Genomic DNA, 14,581 nt, shown 5'->3' on the forward strand with positions numbered 1-14,581 from the left:
CAAAGTAATCACCGAATATAGACCTTGGAAATATTAGAAAGTGAATTACTGGCATTCACTGAAAATACATGACCAAAATAACTTTCCAAACGGGCTACTTTTCTTCATTAACCTTAATATACCCCTTTATTTCCCCCCATTCCCACATCAGAAACTATTAATACTTTCCCCCGGTCTTCATCAACCTCATAAATCGGGTATAGACCTGTTTAAAAAAGGAATAATTAGATAATGAGATGAAATAATTAGAATAGTGACCCCTTGAGGGGCCCAAGTGCACCAGTGTTTTGACCGGCAACGTCCCAGCAGGTCGGTCAGCAGGCAAGCAGTTCCTCCTCCTTCGTCGTTTGAAAAAAAAAAGTCACTTTAAGTCGTGTTTCCTGTGGTCTTTTTAGGCCTCACCCCAGACTCAGTGCAAGTAAGGCCAGGGTGGTGTGCCCCTCCCCCATGAGGAGGAGGTGGTAGGTATGGAGGAGTAATGGGGTGTTCAAAGGAGGACCTCACTTGGTAAACAGGTTGTGGTGGAGGAGGTGGTATGTCAACCTCATTATTACATCATGCAATACTCGTAGGCTGTTGGAGGTCGTGGGGCTCATGTTTTTTGAGGGTGTTTGGTGCCTTAAAAAAGGGTAGCGTGAGTCACGTTCCTTTGAAGACGGTGAGGTGGATTGGGGTGTGCATGACGTCTTACAGAGTCCATCAAATGATTGGTCATGGCAAATAAAGTGATTAAGGTGAAAAGGAGTTGGTTCTTAGGGCCATGACGTCTCACTGAGTCCATCAAATGATTGGTCATTGCAAAGAAAGTGATTAAGGCGAAAAGGAGTTGGTTCTTAAGGCTCTGCCGTCCAGCACACAGGTGAAAGGCCAAAGTGTCGTTTTGGAAAGAGTTTGGACTGAAAGTTGAGCTGGGTAACTTTATACTCTGACTTGTGATTTAAGTCAGGTTGGCAAGTTTTAACTACGACAATTTGAGATTCAGAATTTCATGATAGTGGCACCACAATACGTAACATGGATTTGGACGAAACGCGTATCGATAAGACATCATTTTTGTTTATTGATCGAGTGAAAAATTCACCTGCATGATTTGGAGTTATATATTTCACATTCTTCACTAATGTTTTTGTAGTTGGTAGAGCTGTGAATCGCAGAAAATTGCAGCTTTAACTGCGAAATATGCTAAAATGCAAGTGGATTGTAGCAACGTTGACGAAATACAACTGCAGTACTAAAGAAAGGACAGTTGACCTATAAGATTTGTGTTTATATTGGGAATTTACTACTTTTCTGTATGTATTTTTGTGATTTTCTTACCCAGTCTTCATTCTGGTGATGTAATGCTGCTATACTTTTTATTTTATTGAAATTCATCAGGGTTACAGTGTGATGCAATATTTAACAGTAGATGAAAGTAGTGGTGCCATGTATTTTCTGCTATATATTGACTACTAGCTGACGTGAGGTGACATTTAATCAGTAATTGCTGCCAAACTGTCGAAAGGGTTTTCATAACTAGCGTTCAATATATACATACGGTAAAATTCTCAAAATGAATTTCACATAGAAAAGTAAAATGTTGCTATTTTGAATGTCATTTCAGACAGAAGACTGTGTTTACCATACTTTTACAAGTGCATTACCCAGCTTTTGCACTTCAGTTTTATTTTTCTGTATTCCTGTATGTAAGCTGTATTTGGTGTTTCGGAGGCCAGAAAAATGTGGGGATGAAGGAGAAGTCAGTGAAATAGGTTCTAGGAATCAGCAGGACCCGTAAAATCTGCACTCAACTTTCCATAGTGGCCTAGATTTACCTTATTTTTGATATAATTTGAAAAATATATGTGCATTACAGATGCGAAAAAAACAAAAGATTTCACAGTCATACTTATAAATGTTTCCTCATATTGGAGATGATTATCGCACTGGTATGTTCGACTACAACATTGAAATTTAAGGGCAATCTAGGCAGTTAGGGATAAATAGATGGTTTTGCATAGGCTCTTTTGATTTCATACTGTATTTCAGTAAAAGTTGGATTACCCTCACAATGTGAATAGCTTTCGATGGTAATTTTATTCTGTAATATTGGCATTGTGTTTTGAGAATACAATGACTGTTGCAAAGTATGATTTGGAGCAGAGGGTGGTGATGCTGTTTCCTGTTAGGTGGCATGGTGCACTACCTTGTTGACTTGGGAAATGATGATCAAGTATGATAATAAAAAAAAGGAATGATGGTCATTTGTGTCGGGGAAAATATGGAATTAGTTGATATATTAATGTCTCCAGATGGATATTTGCACATGCAGAAATATGTCTCTAGATGGATCTTTATGCACTTAGTTTTGTACCTCAAGTTCATGGCCATCCTCCAAACCTAGGTGGTGTGTGAGGTGGCAGTGTGCGATAAGTTCTCCCCCCCCCATAGTCAGTCAGCCTCCAAGCATGCCAATTGAGAGCACATTTTCATGAGTTTTCTAGGTAGAAAGTAAGTGGCTTTTTGCTACAAACAAAGGACTTGGCAGATGATCCTGAATTATTTGACGATGATCTGTCTTTATATTGTGCGAAGAGTGGTTTTATGGACACTGACTTTGAAGAATTGGTATGGATAATACATGGAGAAAGAGAGAATTTTATGTGGTAATATTTGGTCTGGATGATTTGTATGCTAGGGTTGAGAGAAGTCTAATGGAAGGTGATACGAGTGTACAGTAAACCCTCAATTTAACGGACTTATCAGGGGAAGGGGTTTTTCATTAATGCTGAAAGTGTTAAATCAAGAATGTAATCTATGGGCAATTTTTCAATACAATATACAGTTCACACACTTTTTAACTTCTCGTATCACTTGATTCCATTTTGAATTGTGAGGGTTGCGAAATTATTTGATAAATAAAGTCCCAATTCTTTGTGTACACCAAGTCTGCGTTGTAGCTTGAGGCAGACTGAGACCGAAACAAAGCAATTGCACCCCATAGTACCAAAAACAAGTGCGATATGAAATGTGCATGGTGCAGCATTTGAGATTTTTTAATTTTTCAAAATTTCATTAATGATTGATTAATGTGTTATTATTTGCCTGGTCTGATAAATCCAAAATCCGTTAGTATGGGGTCTGTTAAATCGAGGGTTTACTGTATGGGGTGTGTGGAAAGCTATTAAGTGTAATGACGAATTTTTACGAGGACAGTAAGCTACGCTTGCGTATAAGGAGTTTTGAAGGTGATTTGTTTTAAGTGAAGATGAGTTTATGTCAAGGATATATGATGTCACTGTGGTTGTCATCTGTTTATTTATACGGGACGGTGAAGAAGGTGAATGTAAGGGTCTTAGAGCAAGGGGGAGGTCAACCATATTCTGGGAGTAGAGGTCATGGTAGGTGTGTCAGTTGCAGTTTGCTGATGACATGGCTCAGTTGGATAATCCAGAAACTTGTGACAGAGTTAGAGAGAATATGTGAAATGATAGAGCCAAGAATGATTTTGGACAGAAATAAAGTAATGAGGTGCAGCAGGGAGCTGAGACAGGACAGTTTGAAAATAATTCTGAGTGGGGCAGACCTCGGGAAGTGGAGTCCATTACATACTTGGGCATGAACATGGCTGGAAATGGAATTACTTTGGCTAAAGTGAATCATTGGGTGGGAGTGGAGGCACTGAGGAATGTATGGAAGAGGTCAGTATATATTGAGGATAAAGTAAATATGTTTGAAGGTATAACAGTCCTGACAGTTATGGTTGTTAGTTTTGGGCCCAGAATGCAAAAGAATGGAAGAGAATAGAGATGTTGGAAATGAAATGCCAAAGGATAGTATGTGGTGTGAGGTGGGTTGATTGTGTTTGGATTGACATAGAAGTAGAGTGGTGTGGTATTGAGTGTATTATGATTGAGAGAGCTGACAAGGATACGCTATAATGAGTCAGACTTGTGATGAGAATTAATGAAGAAAGACTTGCTTTGAAGATATATTTGTGAGAAGTGGAGGGGGAAGTGGGAGGATGAGACCTAGGAGATGGAAAAACAAATTGAGAGGGAAGTGAGGATGTCGAGTTTTGGACATTCAGGAAGGTGAGGTCTCCATGGAATAGGATTTCATTTATTTATGGCTCTATGGTACCGTTGCTAGTTCTTATCTAGAGGACCTTTCCATCTGATTCAAAATATCTGGGTGACAGCTATGTGATATTTCAGTAGTTTATTGCTTTGGGGCACATTTCCTGTGTTTGCAGTGTAGAAGTGGATGCAGAAATTTTTGTCAAGTGATATACCCCTTTTAGGTATCATAATACCTTGATGCAAGGGAGAATTTTATATTTGATTAAACATGGTCGGCTGGCAACCAGTTTTGTGGTTGAAATCGTCAGGTCTTCTCCATAATTGCTGCCAGTTTTGATAAGAAATTTTTTTGTTTGTGACGTCCCCCAGTAATACATCAAATTCCAGTGTTTTTGGAGTACTGTACTGTACATTGCACAAGAGAGATATAAGTATTTTAAAGCATTACATCATTGTTTTAATATCTTGTAATATCTGACAGATTTTTCTTTTTTATTTGTATATTGCTTTAAGATGTCATATTGTGTGAAATTGAATACTTGGTTTAACTACTACTGATATACTTTGGGAGATTTTATTATTATTTTTTTTGTACTGTATACTTATTTGTCCTTATATCTGTGGTATGATTAAAGGCATTAGTATATATATAAGTAACATTGTCTTATCCCTGGGGATAGGGGAGAAAGAATACTTCCCACGTATTCCCTGCGTGTCGTAGAAGGCGACTAAAAGGGGAGGGAGCGGGTGGCTGGAAATCCTCCCCTCTCATTTTTTTTTTTTTTAATTTTCCAAAAGAAGGAACAGAGAAGGGGGCCAGGTGAGGATATTCCCTCTAAGGCCCAGTCCTCTGTTGATAACGCTACCTCGCTAATGCGGGAAATGGCGAATAGTACGAAAGAAAAAGAGAAAGAAGTAACATTTTCATTTATTGTTTAGTATTTAGATATATTCTTACCAACAGAATGGAGGCAACAGGCTACAAAGATAGTGCAACCATGCTCCAGGCACATATGAAGACCAGTGAACAGGGACAGACTATGTAAGCATTTTCTTTCTTGTCGTCATCACATTTACCTTTGGCACTTTCACAAGGATTGTCTTCAATAACTATTAGCTGTCAAATTTTCATTCATACTCAGTACTTCTAGGAAGCTTTGTTTTTCTTAAAAAAGTGTCAAGCTATATCCAATTACTAATAAGTAAATAGACATGTACATCTCTGAGATACATATTGTAGATTAGAGTGCTTATTTCAGGGTATGAAATTTCTCACCTCTAGAAAGAGGTCTGTAAGCATTGGAAGAAGAACCTCCCAAACTAAGTTTAGAATAACACTTTAGCCACTGGGGTCGAGCTGGCACAAATTCTAATCCTCAATGTAGGATTGGTCCACGGTCCACCCAGCTCACCATCATCCCCATTATTTACTGGAGATTGAGTTGTATGCCACTGCGTAGCACTAAAGTTAATGGGCAGATCACTCAGCGGTAGAGGATTGAGGATTAGCGGGGTTGGATGAGCTCCATGAGTGAATTTAGTGGTGACTCAAAAGTCATTCATGAAAGATATACAAATAAAGTAAAGGATATATATAAACAAATGAGCAAACATAACTTTATTGCCCTGATATCATGTAAAAGCAACTTGGCCCTGATATCATGTAAAAGTAACTTGATGCTTAATTCACCTGGTGGTGATGGAGGAGCGGAGGTACAGCAGAGGATTATCCTTGGAATGTAAGTTCACTTGATGACACTCGTCACTATTTAAGTTACTATTTACACATATGTTTACCCATGTCATATGTATTTAAACCAAAATTGCTTCCAGGGAGTGTAAGTCTCAGAAATGTGCACTTTTAATGACCAAGGAGCTTTACTACTATGGTTTGATGTAGGGAGAACAATGGTGTATGCTTTGTCAATGCCAAAGAAGGCAAGTCAGGAAACACACGATCCAAATTGGCATTCATCTTTAATTTGCTTGACTACACATATTAGGAGTTTTTAGTTTTTAGAAGGTGTTTTTTTTATTTATTTATTATTATTTTTTTCTTTGACAACCATGTACTTATAGATCACGGATTTGACTGCTTCAGATAATGTGAAATGACGTGAAAGGTGTCATAAAAGCCATTTAGTTAATATGAGACAATTGCTTTGGAAATTTATGAATTGTAATGTAAGCCAGAGTATAGTATGATTTCTTTTTATATGTATGTATACCATAAAGATATCTAGTATCTGTCACAGTATAACTTTAGATTTATACTGTTAAGCTTATAACTGTATCCTAAACTTGTTTCACTGTAAAATATTCCCAGGATAGTCTTTCACAGTACAGCTTTCCCCAGATTCTCTGTGTACTAGTTTGTTATTATTGCTCATCTCATATGGTAGATTACTTGTACCATACTTATATGTTCATTCTTTATTTGATATGATTCTATTTTTCCTTAGCTCATTTCGAGGCAATGAAGAACAGTGTAGCCGTGCAGTATTCAGCTCAGATGTGAAGGTTGAGGTTGGAATGATGAATCATACTTCTGGATCATCAGCAATCACTACTCGTAGCATTACCAATTACCCATGGGACCATCAGTATCTTTCTGGCAGCCTGGTGGCTCAGCACCGCACTGGAGACTGCATTGCTTATGCTATCAAAGGTATTTCTAAATTGATTTGCCTTGAAATGTTGTTTTGTAAATCTGTATGTTTATCAACCTGTCTATGTATCTATCTGTTGATATCTTTGACGCCCATTCCTTCTTTGAACTCCCTCAAGGAGGTGGCTACAGCAAAAGAGTCTCCATAATTTGTTAACTTTTGTGCCGTTTCTTAGTCTTTAGTGCTTCACCCTTAACAGGCCACTGAGCCAGGTTGTGAATAGAATCATGGTAGTGGAGGTGAATCATAGGGTGAAAGGGAGCAAAGGTTTTGGGAGTGCTGAAGAATGGGTAGAAAGAGAGGTTATTGTCTAGGAAGGCACAAATGGGTATATTTGGAGGTATAATAGCTCCAACAATGTTATATGGTTGCGAGTCATGGACTATAGGTGATGATGCATGGATGAGTGTGGGTGTTCAGAATAAAGTGTTTGAGAATGATATGTGGCATGAGCTGTTTTGATCAAGGAAGTAATAAAAGGGTAAGAGAGAGTTGTGGTAATTGATCGAATGTGATTGAGGGTGCCAAAGAAGATGTGCTGAAATGGTTTAGATGTATGGAGAGAGTGAGTGAGGAGAGATTGACAAATATGTTATATGTGTCAGAAGTGGAGGGAACAAGGAGAAAGGATAAACCAAATTGGAGATGGAAGGATGGAATGAAGAAGGTTTTGAGTGATTGGGACCTGAACATGCAGGAGTGTGAAGGGTGTGCATGGTATAGTGGGAATTGGAATGATGTGGTATACATAGTTTGATGTGCTATCACTGGACTGAACCAGGGCATGTAAAGTGGCTGGGATAAGCCATGGAAAGGTTTACGGGACCTGGTTGTGGATAGGGAACTGTGGTTTTTGTGCATTACTCATGACAGCTTGGGAGTGATGTGAGTGAATGTGGCCTTCTTCATCTGTTCCTGGCATTTTCACTCTGACATGGGAAATGGCAATCAGGCATGAAATTACTATTTTTTTAAGAATTTCTCCACATTCCAATACATCCCAAACATGCTACATCCACCTCCTTGCCATCAGACACATTAAGGAATCTTTCAAATTGCTCTCACTCATTTTTTATACCACTCAAATTGTTTCCCACATTGTCACCCTCATTCGTCCTCTTTACAAAACCTTTTTTTTTTAATTCTTCCAGAAGTTTATCGATACTTTCAATCTATATATCATTTGCCCTCTTTTTAGGAAGCTCTTGTCCCTTTCCTCTTGATGACCTGTTGCTTTCTTGTGTATGACTGTCACTGTCACTCTCCAACCCAGCAGGTGTGACCCGTTCACATTTTTTTTTTTTTTTTTGTAATTTTTCTGTACTACCACTAAGGATACTTTCTCATACATAAAAAGTAGCTCTTGAAATATGAAAAAACTGCTGTGGTAAGCTATGGTCTCCAGTTCATACACTTTTCACTATCAAATGATTGAATGGTGAACTTAGGGTTCATGGATAGATGATGAAGGGGAGGGTGAAAGGGATCAGAATTGTAAAAGCAAATAGGGGGGGCATAGAAAATAATTAGAGTGGCTCCAGACTGCTTATTTTTGCTTTATATGGGAAGCTGAAGACACGAGCTAAATTGCACATCAAGGCCAGGCCTTAACTGAGGTAGGAAAAGGGTCATTGAGAGGGAGAAGTGATAAAACAAAGGAAAATATTTTAAGAATTGAGGAATATGTGGAAAATTCTGCTCTTTGGAAAGGGCTTGGTCTTATCTGTTAGAAGTGACATGAGGAGGTATAGAGTTTCAAAGCTCAGTGGTGAAGGGAAGAAACACAAAAACCGCCTACTTTTGGTTTGCCAATGGTCACACAGTAGTACAGTAATTAGTGTGTTGTTGGAGTTTATGGTTGTGATAGAGATAATGAAGATTGTTATACATTCCGATATATGCCTTGAAAAAATCTTGTAAGTAATAATGAAGGTTGATGTTGTACATTCCGATATATGCCTTGAAAAAATCTTGTAAGTAAAGATGGTAACTGTTTTCAGCTCTTTTACATTCAGATATCTGCCTTGAAAATAACTTATGATTTAAAATGCCAACTGTTTTACATTCAGATATCTGGTCTGAAAAGCAAGATCTTACAAGTAAAAATGCCAACCTTTCAGCCCTCCAAAAATCCAGTGGAATGGTCCGAATAATCCACACAAAGTCTGGAGACAGAGGACTTGTTAAGAACATTAGAGGAATGTTGCAAGACTTGGCCTTTGCTCACATTAGCAATAGAATTATCCTAGCATTCACCGATCAGTTTGGAACTTTGTATGTCTGTGAAGTTACTGACTCTACAGCAGGAGCATTAAAGTGAGTAGATGATTTGTCTCGTAATTTAGTTTATTAATTTTTGGATTATTGTCAGGATTCTTATTTTTATTTAGTGATGTAAATTTATTTTTGTATGAAATATTTTGTTATATAGTAATTAGAAAAATCAGCTTTGGAGTTAATGAGTATTATATAATTCTTTGATATTAAGTAAATTATACTTTCTTGTGTATGTATAAAGCACCATGTTAATCTTCATATGTGTTACATTTCTTTTCAGTACAGAAATGTTGTTAGAAGTAAACAGTGGAACAGACAAGACAAGTGATAACCACCGGGTCATATGGTGCCCGTACATCCCTGATGAGCAGGGTAATAATGATGATGGAGATGATCCTGCATACCTCTTGGTGCTCACTCATGGCCCATGTGTAAGTTAACTATGATTTAATGGTGTTTGGATAGGATTACATACGGAAAGGAAGAAAGTTAGTTAGTTGCAGTTTTTGAAGAAATCACAGCTTAGGATGAAGTGCAAAATGGTAAGAACATGACTGGTATAACCTGCATCTTATTTATGATTGTCCTTCCTTAGGCAGCTTTGCACTGAAGATGTATTTATTAATCCTTATCACATTCTCAGAGTCATCACTTTAAAAAAAACAATGCTGTTGTACCCGTCAAACTTGTTCCTTGTCCTTAAAATCTATAAGCTGTCTTCCATTGATACTTGAATTTTGAATCTTGTAGGAATAATGGCTTAAACCTGCCTCAACTTGACAGTGAGCTGAGGATACCAAAAGCTCTGGTCCCCTACTCATGATACATCTGGACAACTGTCTGTAATGTTAAGGCTCAAAAAGAACATTTGTTTTGTGAATCAGTGAAAAAGGTTTTGCTTAGTAGTATAGCAGAACCTAATTTTAAGATTAGAACAGGTAGACATCATACTCATAATGAATCAAACTGAAATGTTCTGAAGGGAGCTAAATTAAAAGGCTTAAAAATATACATTATGAAATGATCTTTTTAATTATTATAAATGTTCTGAACGTTGGCTTGCTGTTTTTAAGCTTTTCCATAGTAATATCGAGGGGGAAAGCCTTGTGTAATCAGCATATTCTTATGTGTGGCACTGAGTTAGAAGATGCTGGATGATTATTATAGCTTTTCCCGTAGATGGAAAGACATTTGGTATTTCTAAGGATGACTGTAAATCAGTTTCTACAAGAAAGTTGATAAGAAGTGAGTGAAAGGAAAGATAGTTAGGGACTATGTGCAGCTAAAAGGGTATCTTGACAGTTTTGTGAAATCCACAAATGAAACATATGCAGAATGATTTACTCGCTATACTGCTGCTCTTTGCAAAGACACTTGAACAATCATTCTTCAGAAAAGAGGCAATTAATGTTTATGGAGTAATGCAGTTTTTACTGATGATTTTGTGATTCATCGTGAATAGTGTAACAGCCCTGTGTTATTATTTCAGGCTGAAATATGGAATGTGAATGTTGTATTGCGAGAATATGGTGGTGGGCAGCTCCGTCGAGACCAGATAACTATAGGTTACCAGCAGATGGAACAACATTCTTCACCCATAACTGATGCTGCTTTTAGTCCAGATGGTACTGCCTTAGCCACAGCTGCCCTGGATGGCTATGTCAAATTTTTCCAGGTGTGTTTTGTTTTGGTATTTCTACATTATTTACAATTATATCTTTCATAAATGTAGTTATTTAATAGACACAACTTAATTTTCTGATTTTTTAAAAATTATACTGGATCGCTGTTTCCTGCATCAGCAAGATAGCGCCAGGAAACAGATGATGAATGACACATCCACTCATATATACACATCTTTCTTTTTCATACTATTCGCCATTTCCCGCATCAGCAAGGTAGCGTTAAGAACAGAGGACTGGGCCTCTGAGGAAACATCCTCACCTGGCCCCCTTCTCTGTTCCTTCCTTTGGAAAATTAAAAAAAAATGAGAGGGGGGGAGATTTCCAGCCCCCGCTCTCTTCCCTTTTAGTCGCCTTCTATGACACGCAGGGAATATGTGGGAAGTATTCTTTCTCCCCTATCCCCAGGGATAAATATATACACATTTACTTTGCTTTGTCGCTGTCTCCCGCGCTAGCGATGTAGCGCAAGGAAACAGATGAAAGAATGGCCCAACCCACCCACATACACATGTGTATACATACACATCCACACACGCACATATTCATACCTATACATCTCAACGTATACATATATATACACACACAGACATATACATATATACACATGTACATAATTCATAGTCTGTCTTTATTCATTCCCATCACCACCCCACCACACATGAAGTAACAACCCCCTCCCCCCGCATGTGTGCGAGGTAGCACTAGGAAAAGACAACAAAGCCACATTCGTTCACACTCAGTCTCTAGCTGTCATGTAATAATGCACTGAAACCACAGCTCCCTTTCCACATCCAGGCCCCACACAACTTTCCATGGTTTACCCCAGACGCTTCACATGCCATGGTTCAATCCATTGACAGCACTTCGACCCCGGTATACCACATTGTTCCAATTCATTCGATTCCTTGCACGCCTTTCACCCTCCTGCATGTTCAGGCCCCGATCACTCAAAATATTTTTCACTCCATCTTTCCACCTCCAATTTGATCTCCCACTTCTCCTCATTCCCTTCACCTCTGACACATATATTCTCTTGGTCAATCTTTCCTCACTCATTCTCTCCATGTGACCAAACCATTTCAAAACACCCTCTTCTGCTCTCTCAACCACACTTTATTACCACACATCTCTTTTACCCTATTATTACTTATTTGATCAAACCACCTCACACCACATATTGTCCTCATAAATCTCATTTCCAGCACATCCACCCTCCTGCGCACAACTCTATCCGTATCCCATGCCTCACAACCACATAACATTGTTGGAACCACTATTCCTTCTAACATACCCATTTTTGCTTTCCGAGATAATGCTCGACTTCCACACATTCTTCAAGGCTCCCAGAACTTTCGCCCCCTCCCCCACCCTATGATTCACTTCTGCTTCCATGGTTCCATCCGCTGCCAAATCCACTCCCAGATATCTAAAACACTTCACTTCCTCCAGTTTTTCTCCATTCAAACTTACCTCCCAGGTGACTTGTCCCTCAACCCTACTGTACCTAATAACCTTGCTCTTTTTCACATTTACTCTCAACTTTCTCCTTTCACACACTTTACCAAAACCAGTCACCAGCTTCTGCAGTTTCTCACATGAATCAGCCACCAGCGCTGTATCATCAGCGAACAACAACTGACTCACTTCCCAAGCTGTCTCATCCACAACAGACTGCATACTTGCCCCTCTTTCCAAAACTTGCATTCACCTCCTTAACAACCCCATCCATGTACAAATTAAACCATGGAGACATCATGCACCCCTGCCGCAAACCTACATTCACTGAGAACCAATCACTTTCCTCTCTTCCTACACGTACATCCTCAATAAAAACTTTTCACTGCTTCCAACAACTTGCCTCCCACACCATATATTCTTAATACCTTCCACAGAGCATCTCAATCAACTCTATCATATGCATTCTCCAGATCCATAAATGCTACATACAAATCCATTTCCTTTTCTAAGTATTTCTCACATACATTCTTCAAAGCAAACACCTGATCCACACATTTATTACTACCTCTGAAACCACACTGCTCTTCCCCAATCTGATGCTCTGTACATGCCTTCACCCTCTCAATCAATACCATCCCATATAATTTCCTAGGAATACTCAACAAACTTATGCCCCTGTAATTTGAGCACTCACTTTTATCCCCTTTGCCTTTGTACAGTGGCACTATGCAAGCATTCTGCCAATCCTTAGGCACCTTACCATGAGTCATACATACATTGAATAACCTTACCAACCAGTCAACAATACAGTCACCCCCTTTTTTAATAAATACCACTGCAATACCATCCAAACCTACTGCCTTGCCGGCTTTCATCTTCTGCGAAGCTTTTATTACCTCTTCTCTGTTTACCAAATCATTCTCTCTAACCCTCTCACTTTGCACACCACCTCGACCAAGACACCCTATATCTGCCACTCTATCATCAGACACATTCAACAAACCTTCAAAATACTCACTCCATCTTCTCACATCACCACTATTTGTTATCACCTCCCCATTAACCCCCTTCACTGAAGTTCCCATTGATTCCCTTGTCTTACGCCTTTTATTTACCTCCTTCCAAAACATCTTTTTATTCTCCCTAAAATTTAATGATACTCTCTCACCCCAACTCTCATTTACCCTCTTTTTCACCTCTTGCACCTTTCTCTTGACCTCCTGCCTCTTTCTTTTATACATTTCCCACTCATTTGCATTATTTCCCTGCAAAAATTGTCCAAATGCCTTTCTCTTCTCTTTCACTAATACTCTTACTTCTTCATCCCACCACTCACTACCCTTTCTAATCTGCCCACCTCCCACGCTTCTCATGCCAGAAGCATCGTTTGCGCAAGCCATCACTGCTTCCCTAAATACATCCCATTCCTCCCCCACTCTCCTTACCTCCTTTGTTCTCACCTTTTTCCATTCTGTACTCAGTCTCTCCTGGTACTTTCTCACAAGTCTCCTTCCCAAGCTCACTTACTCTCACCACTCTTTTCAGCCCAGCATTCTCTCTTTTTTTCTGAAAACCTCTACAAATCTTCACCTTCGCCTACCCAAGATAATGATCAGACATCCCTCAAGTTGCACCTCTCAGCACATTAACATCCAAAAGTCTCTCTTTCGCGTGCCTATCAATTAACACGTAATCCAGTAACGCTCTCTGGCCATCTCTCCTACTTACGTATACTTATGTATATCTCTCTTTTTAAACCAGGTATTCCCAATCACCAATCCTTTTTCAGCACATAAATCTACAAGCTCTTCACCATTTCCATTTACAACGCTGAACACCCCATGTACACCAATTATTCCCTCAACTGCCACATTACTCACCTGTGCATTCAAATCACCCATCACTATAACCCAGTCTCGTGCATCAAAACTACCAACACACTCACTCAGCTGCTCCCAAAATACTTGCCTCTCATGATCTTTCTTCTCATTCCCAGGTGCATATGCACCGATAATCACCCATCTCTTTCCATCCACTTTTAGTTTTACTCATATCAATCTCGAGTTTACTTTCTTACACTCTATCACATACTCCCACCACTCCTGTTTCAGGAGTAGTGCTACTCCTTCCCTTGCTCTTGTCCTCTCACTAACCCCTGACTTTACTCCCAAGACATTCCCAAACCACTCTTCCCCTTTACCCTTGAGCTTTGTTTCACTCAGATCCAAAACATCCAGGTTTCTTTCCTCAAACATACTACCTATCTCTCGTATTTTCTCATCTTGGTTACATCCACACATATTTAGACACCCCAATCTGAGCCTTCAAGGAGGATGAGCACTCTTTGCATGACTCCTTCTTCTGTTTCCCATGGGGACAGGGGAGAAAGAATACTTCCAACGCATTCCTCACGTGTTGTAGAAGGTGACTA

General features: G+C 39.1%; 1 protein-coding gene across 7 annotated transcripts in view; it reads left to right on the plus strand.

Moving 5' to 3' along the window:
• The first annotated feature begins 277 nt into the window (after nucleotides 1–277).
• The window catches only part of LOC139745975 (enhancer of mRNA-decapping protein 4-like), a 188,591-nt gene continuing 174,287 nt past the window's right edge, over nucleotides 278–14,581 (plus strand). For 6 of the 7 annotated variants that reach the window (XR_011712036.1, XM_071656721.1, XM_071656725.1 and 3 more), the window contains exons 1-6: nucleotides 288–418; nucleotides 5,026–5,103; nucleotides 6,524–6,729; nucleotides 8,851–9,046; nucleotides 9,288–9,438; nucleotides 10,497–10,682. Coding sequence is in view for 6 of the 7 variants with exons in the window: in XM_071656721.1 (XP_071512822.1) it covers nucleotides 5,027–5,103; nucleotides 6,524–6,729; nucleotides 8,851–9,046; nucleotides 9,288–9,438; nucleotides 10,497–10,682 (816 nt within the window). In the remaining variant the exon portion in view is untranslated. Of the gene's footprint in view, nucleotides 419–5,025; nucleotides 5,104–6,523; nucleotides 6,730–8,850; nucleotides 9,047–9,287; nucleotides 9,439–10,496; nucleotides 10,683–14,581 lie in introns of all 7 variants that reach the window. The other variant, XM_071656723.1, reaches the window with a different exon arrangement.

The sequence above is a fragment of the Panulirus ornatus genome, chromosome 63 (genome assembly GCF_036320965.1).
Source record: "Panulirus ornatus isolate Po-2019 chromosome 63, ASM3632096v1, whole genome shotgun sequence".
Taxonomy (NCBI): Eukaryota; Metazoa; Arthropoda; class Malacostraca; order Decapoda; family Palinuridae; genus Panulirus; species Panulirus ornatus.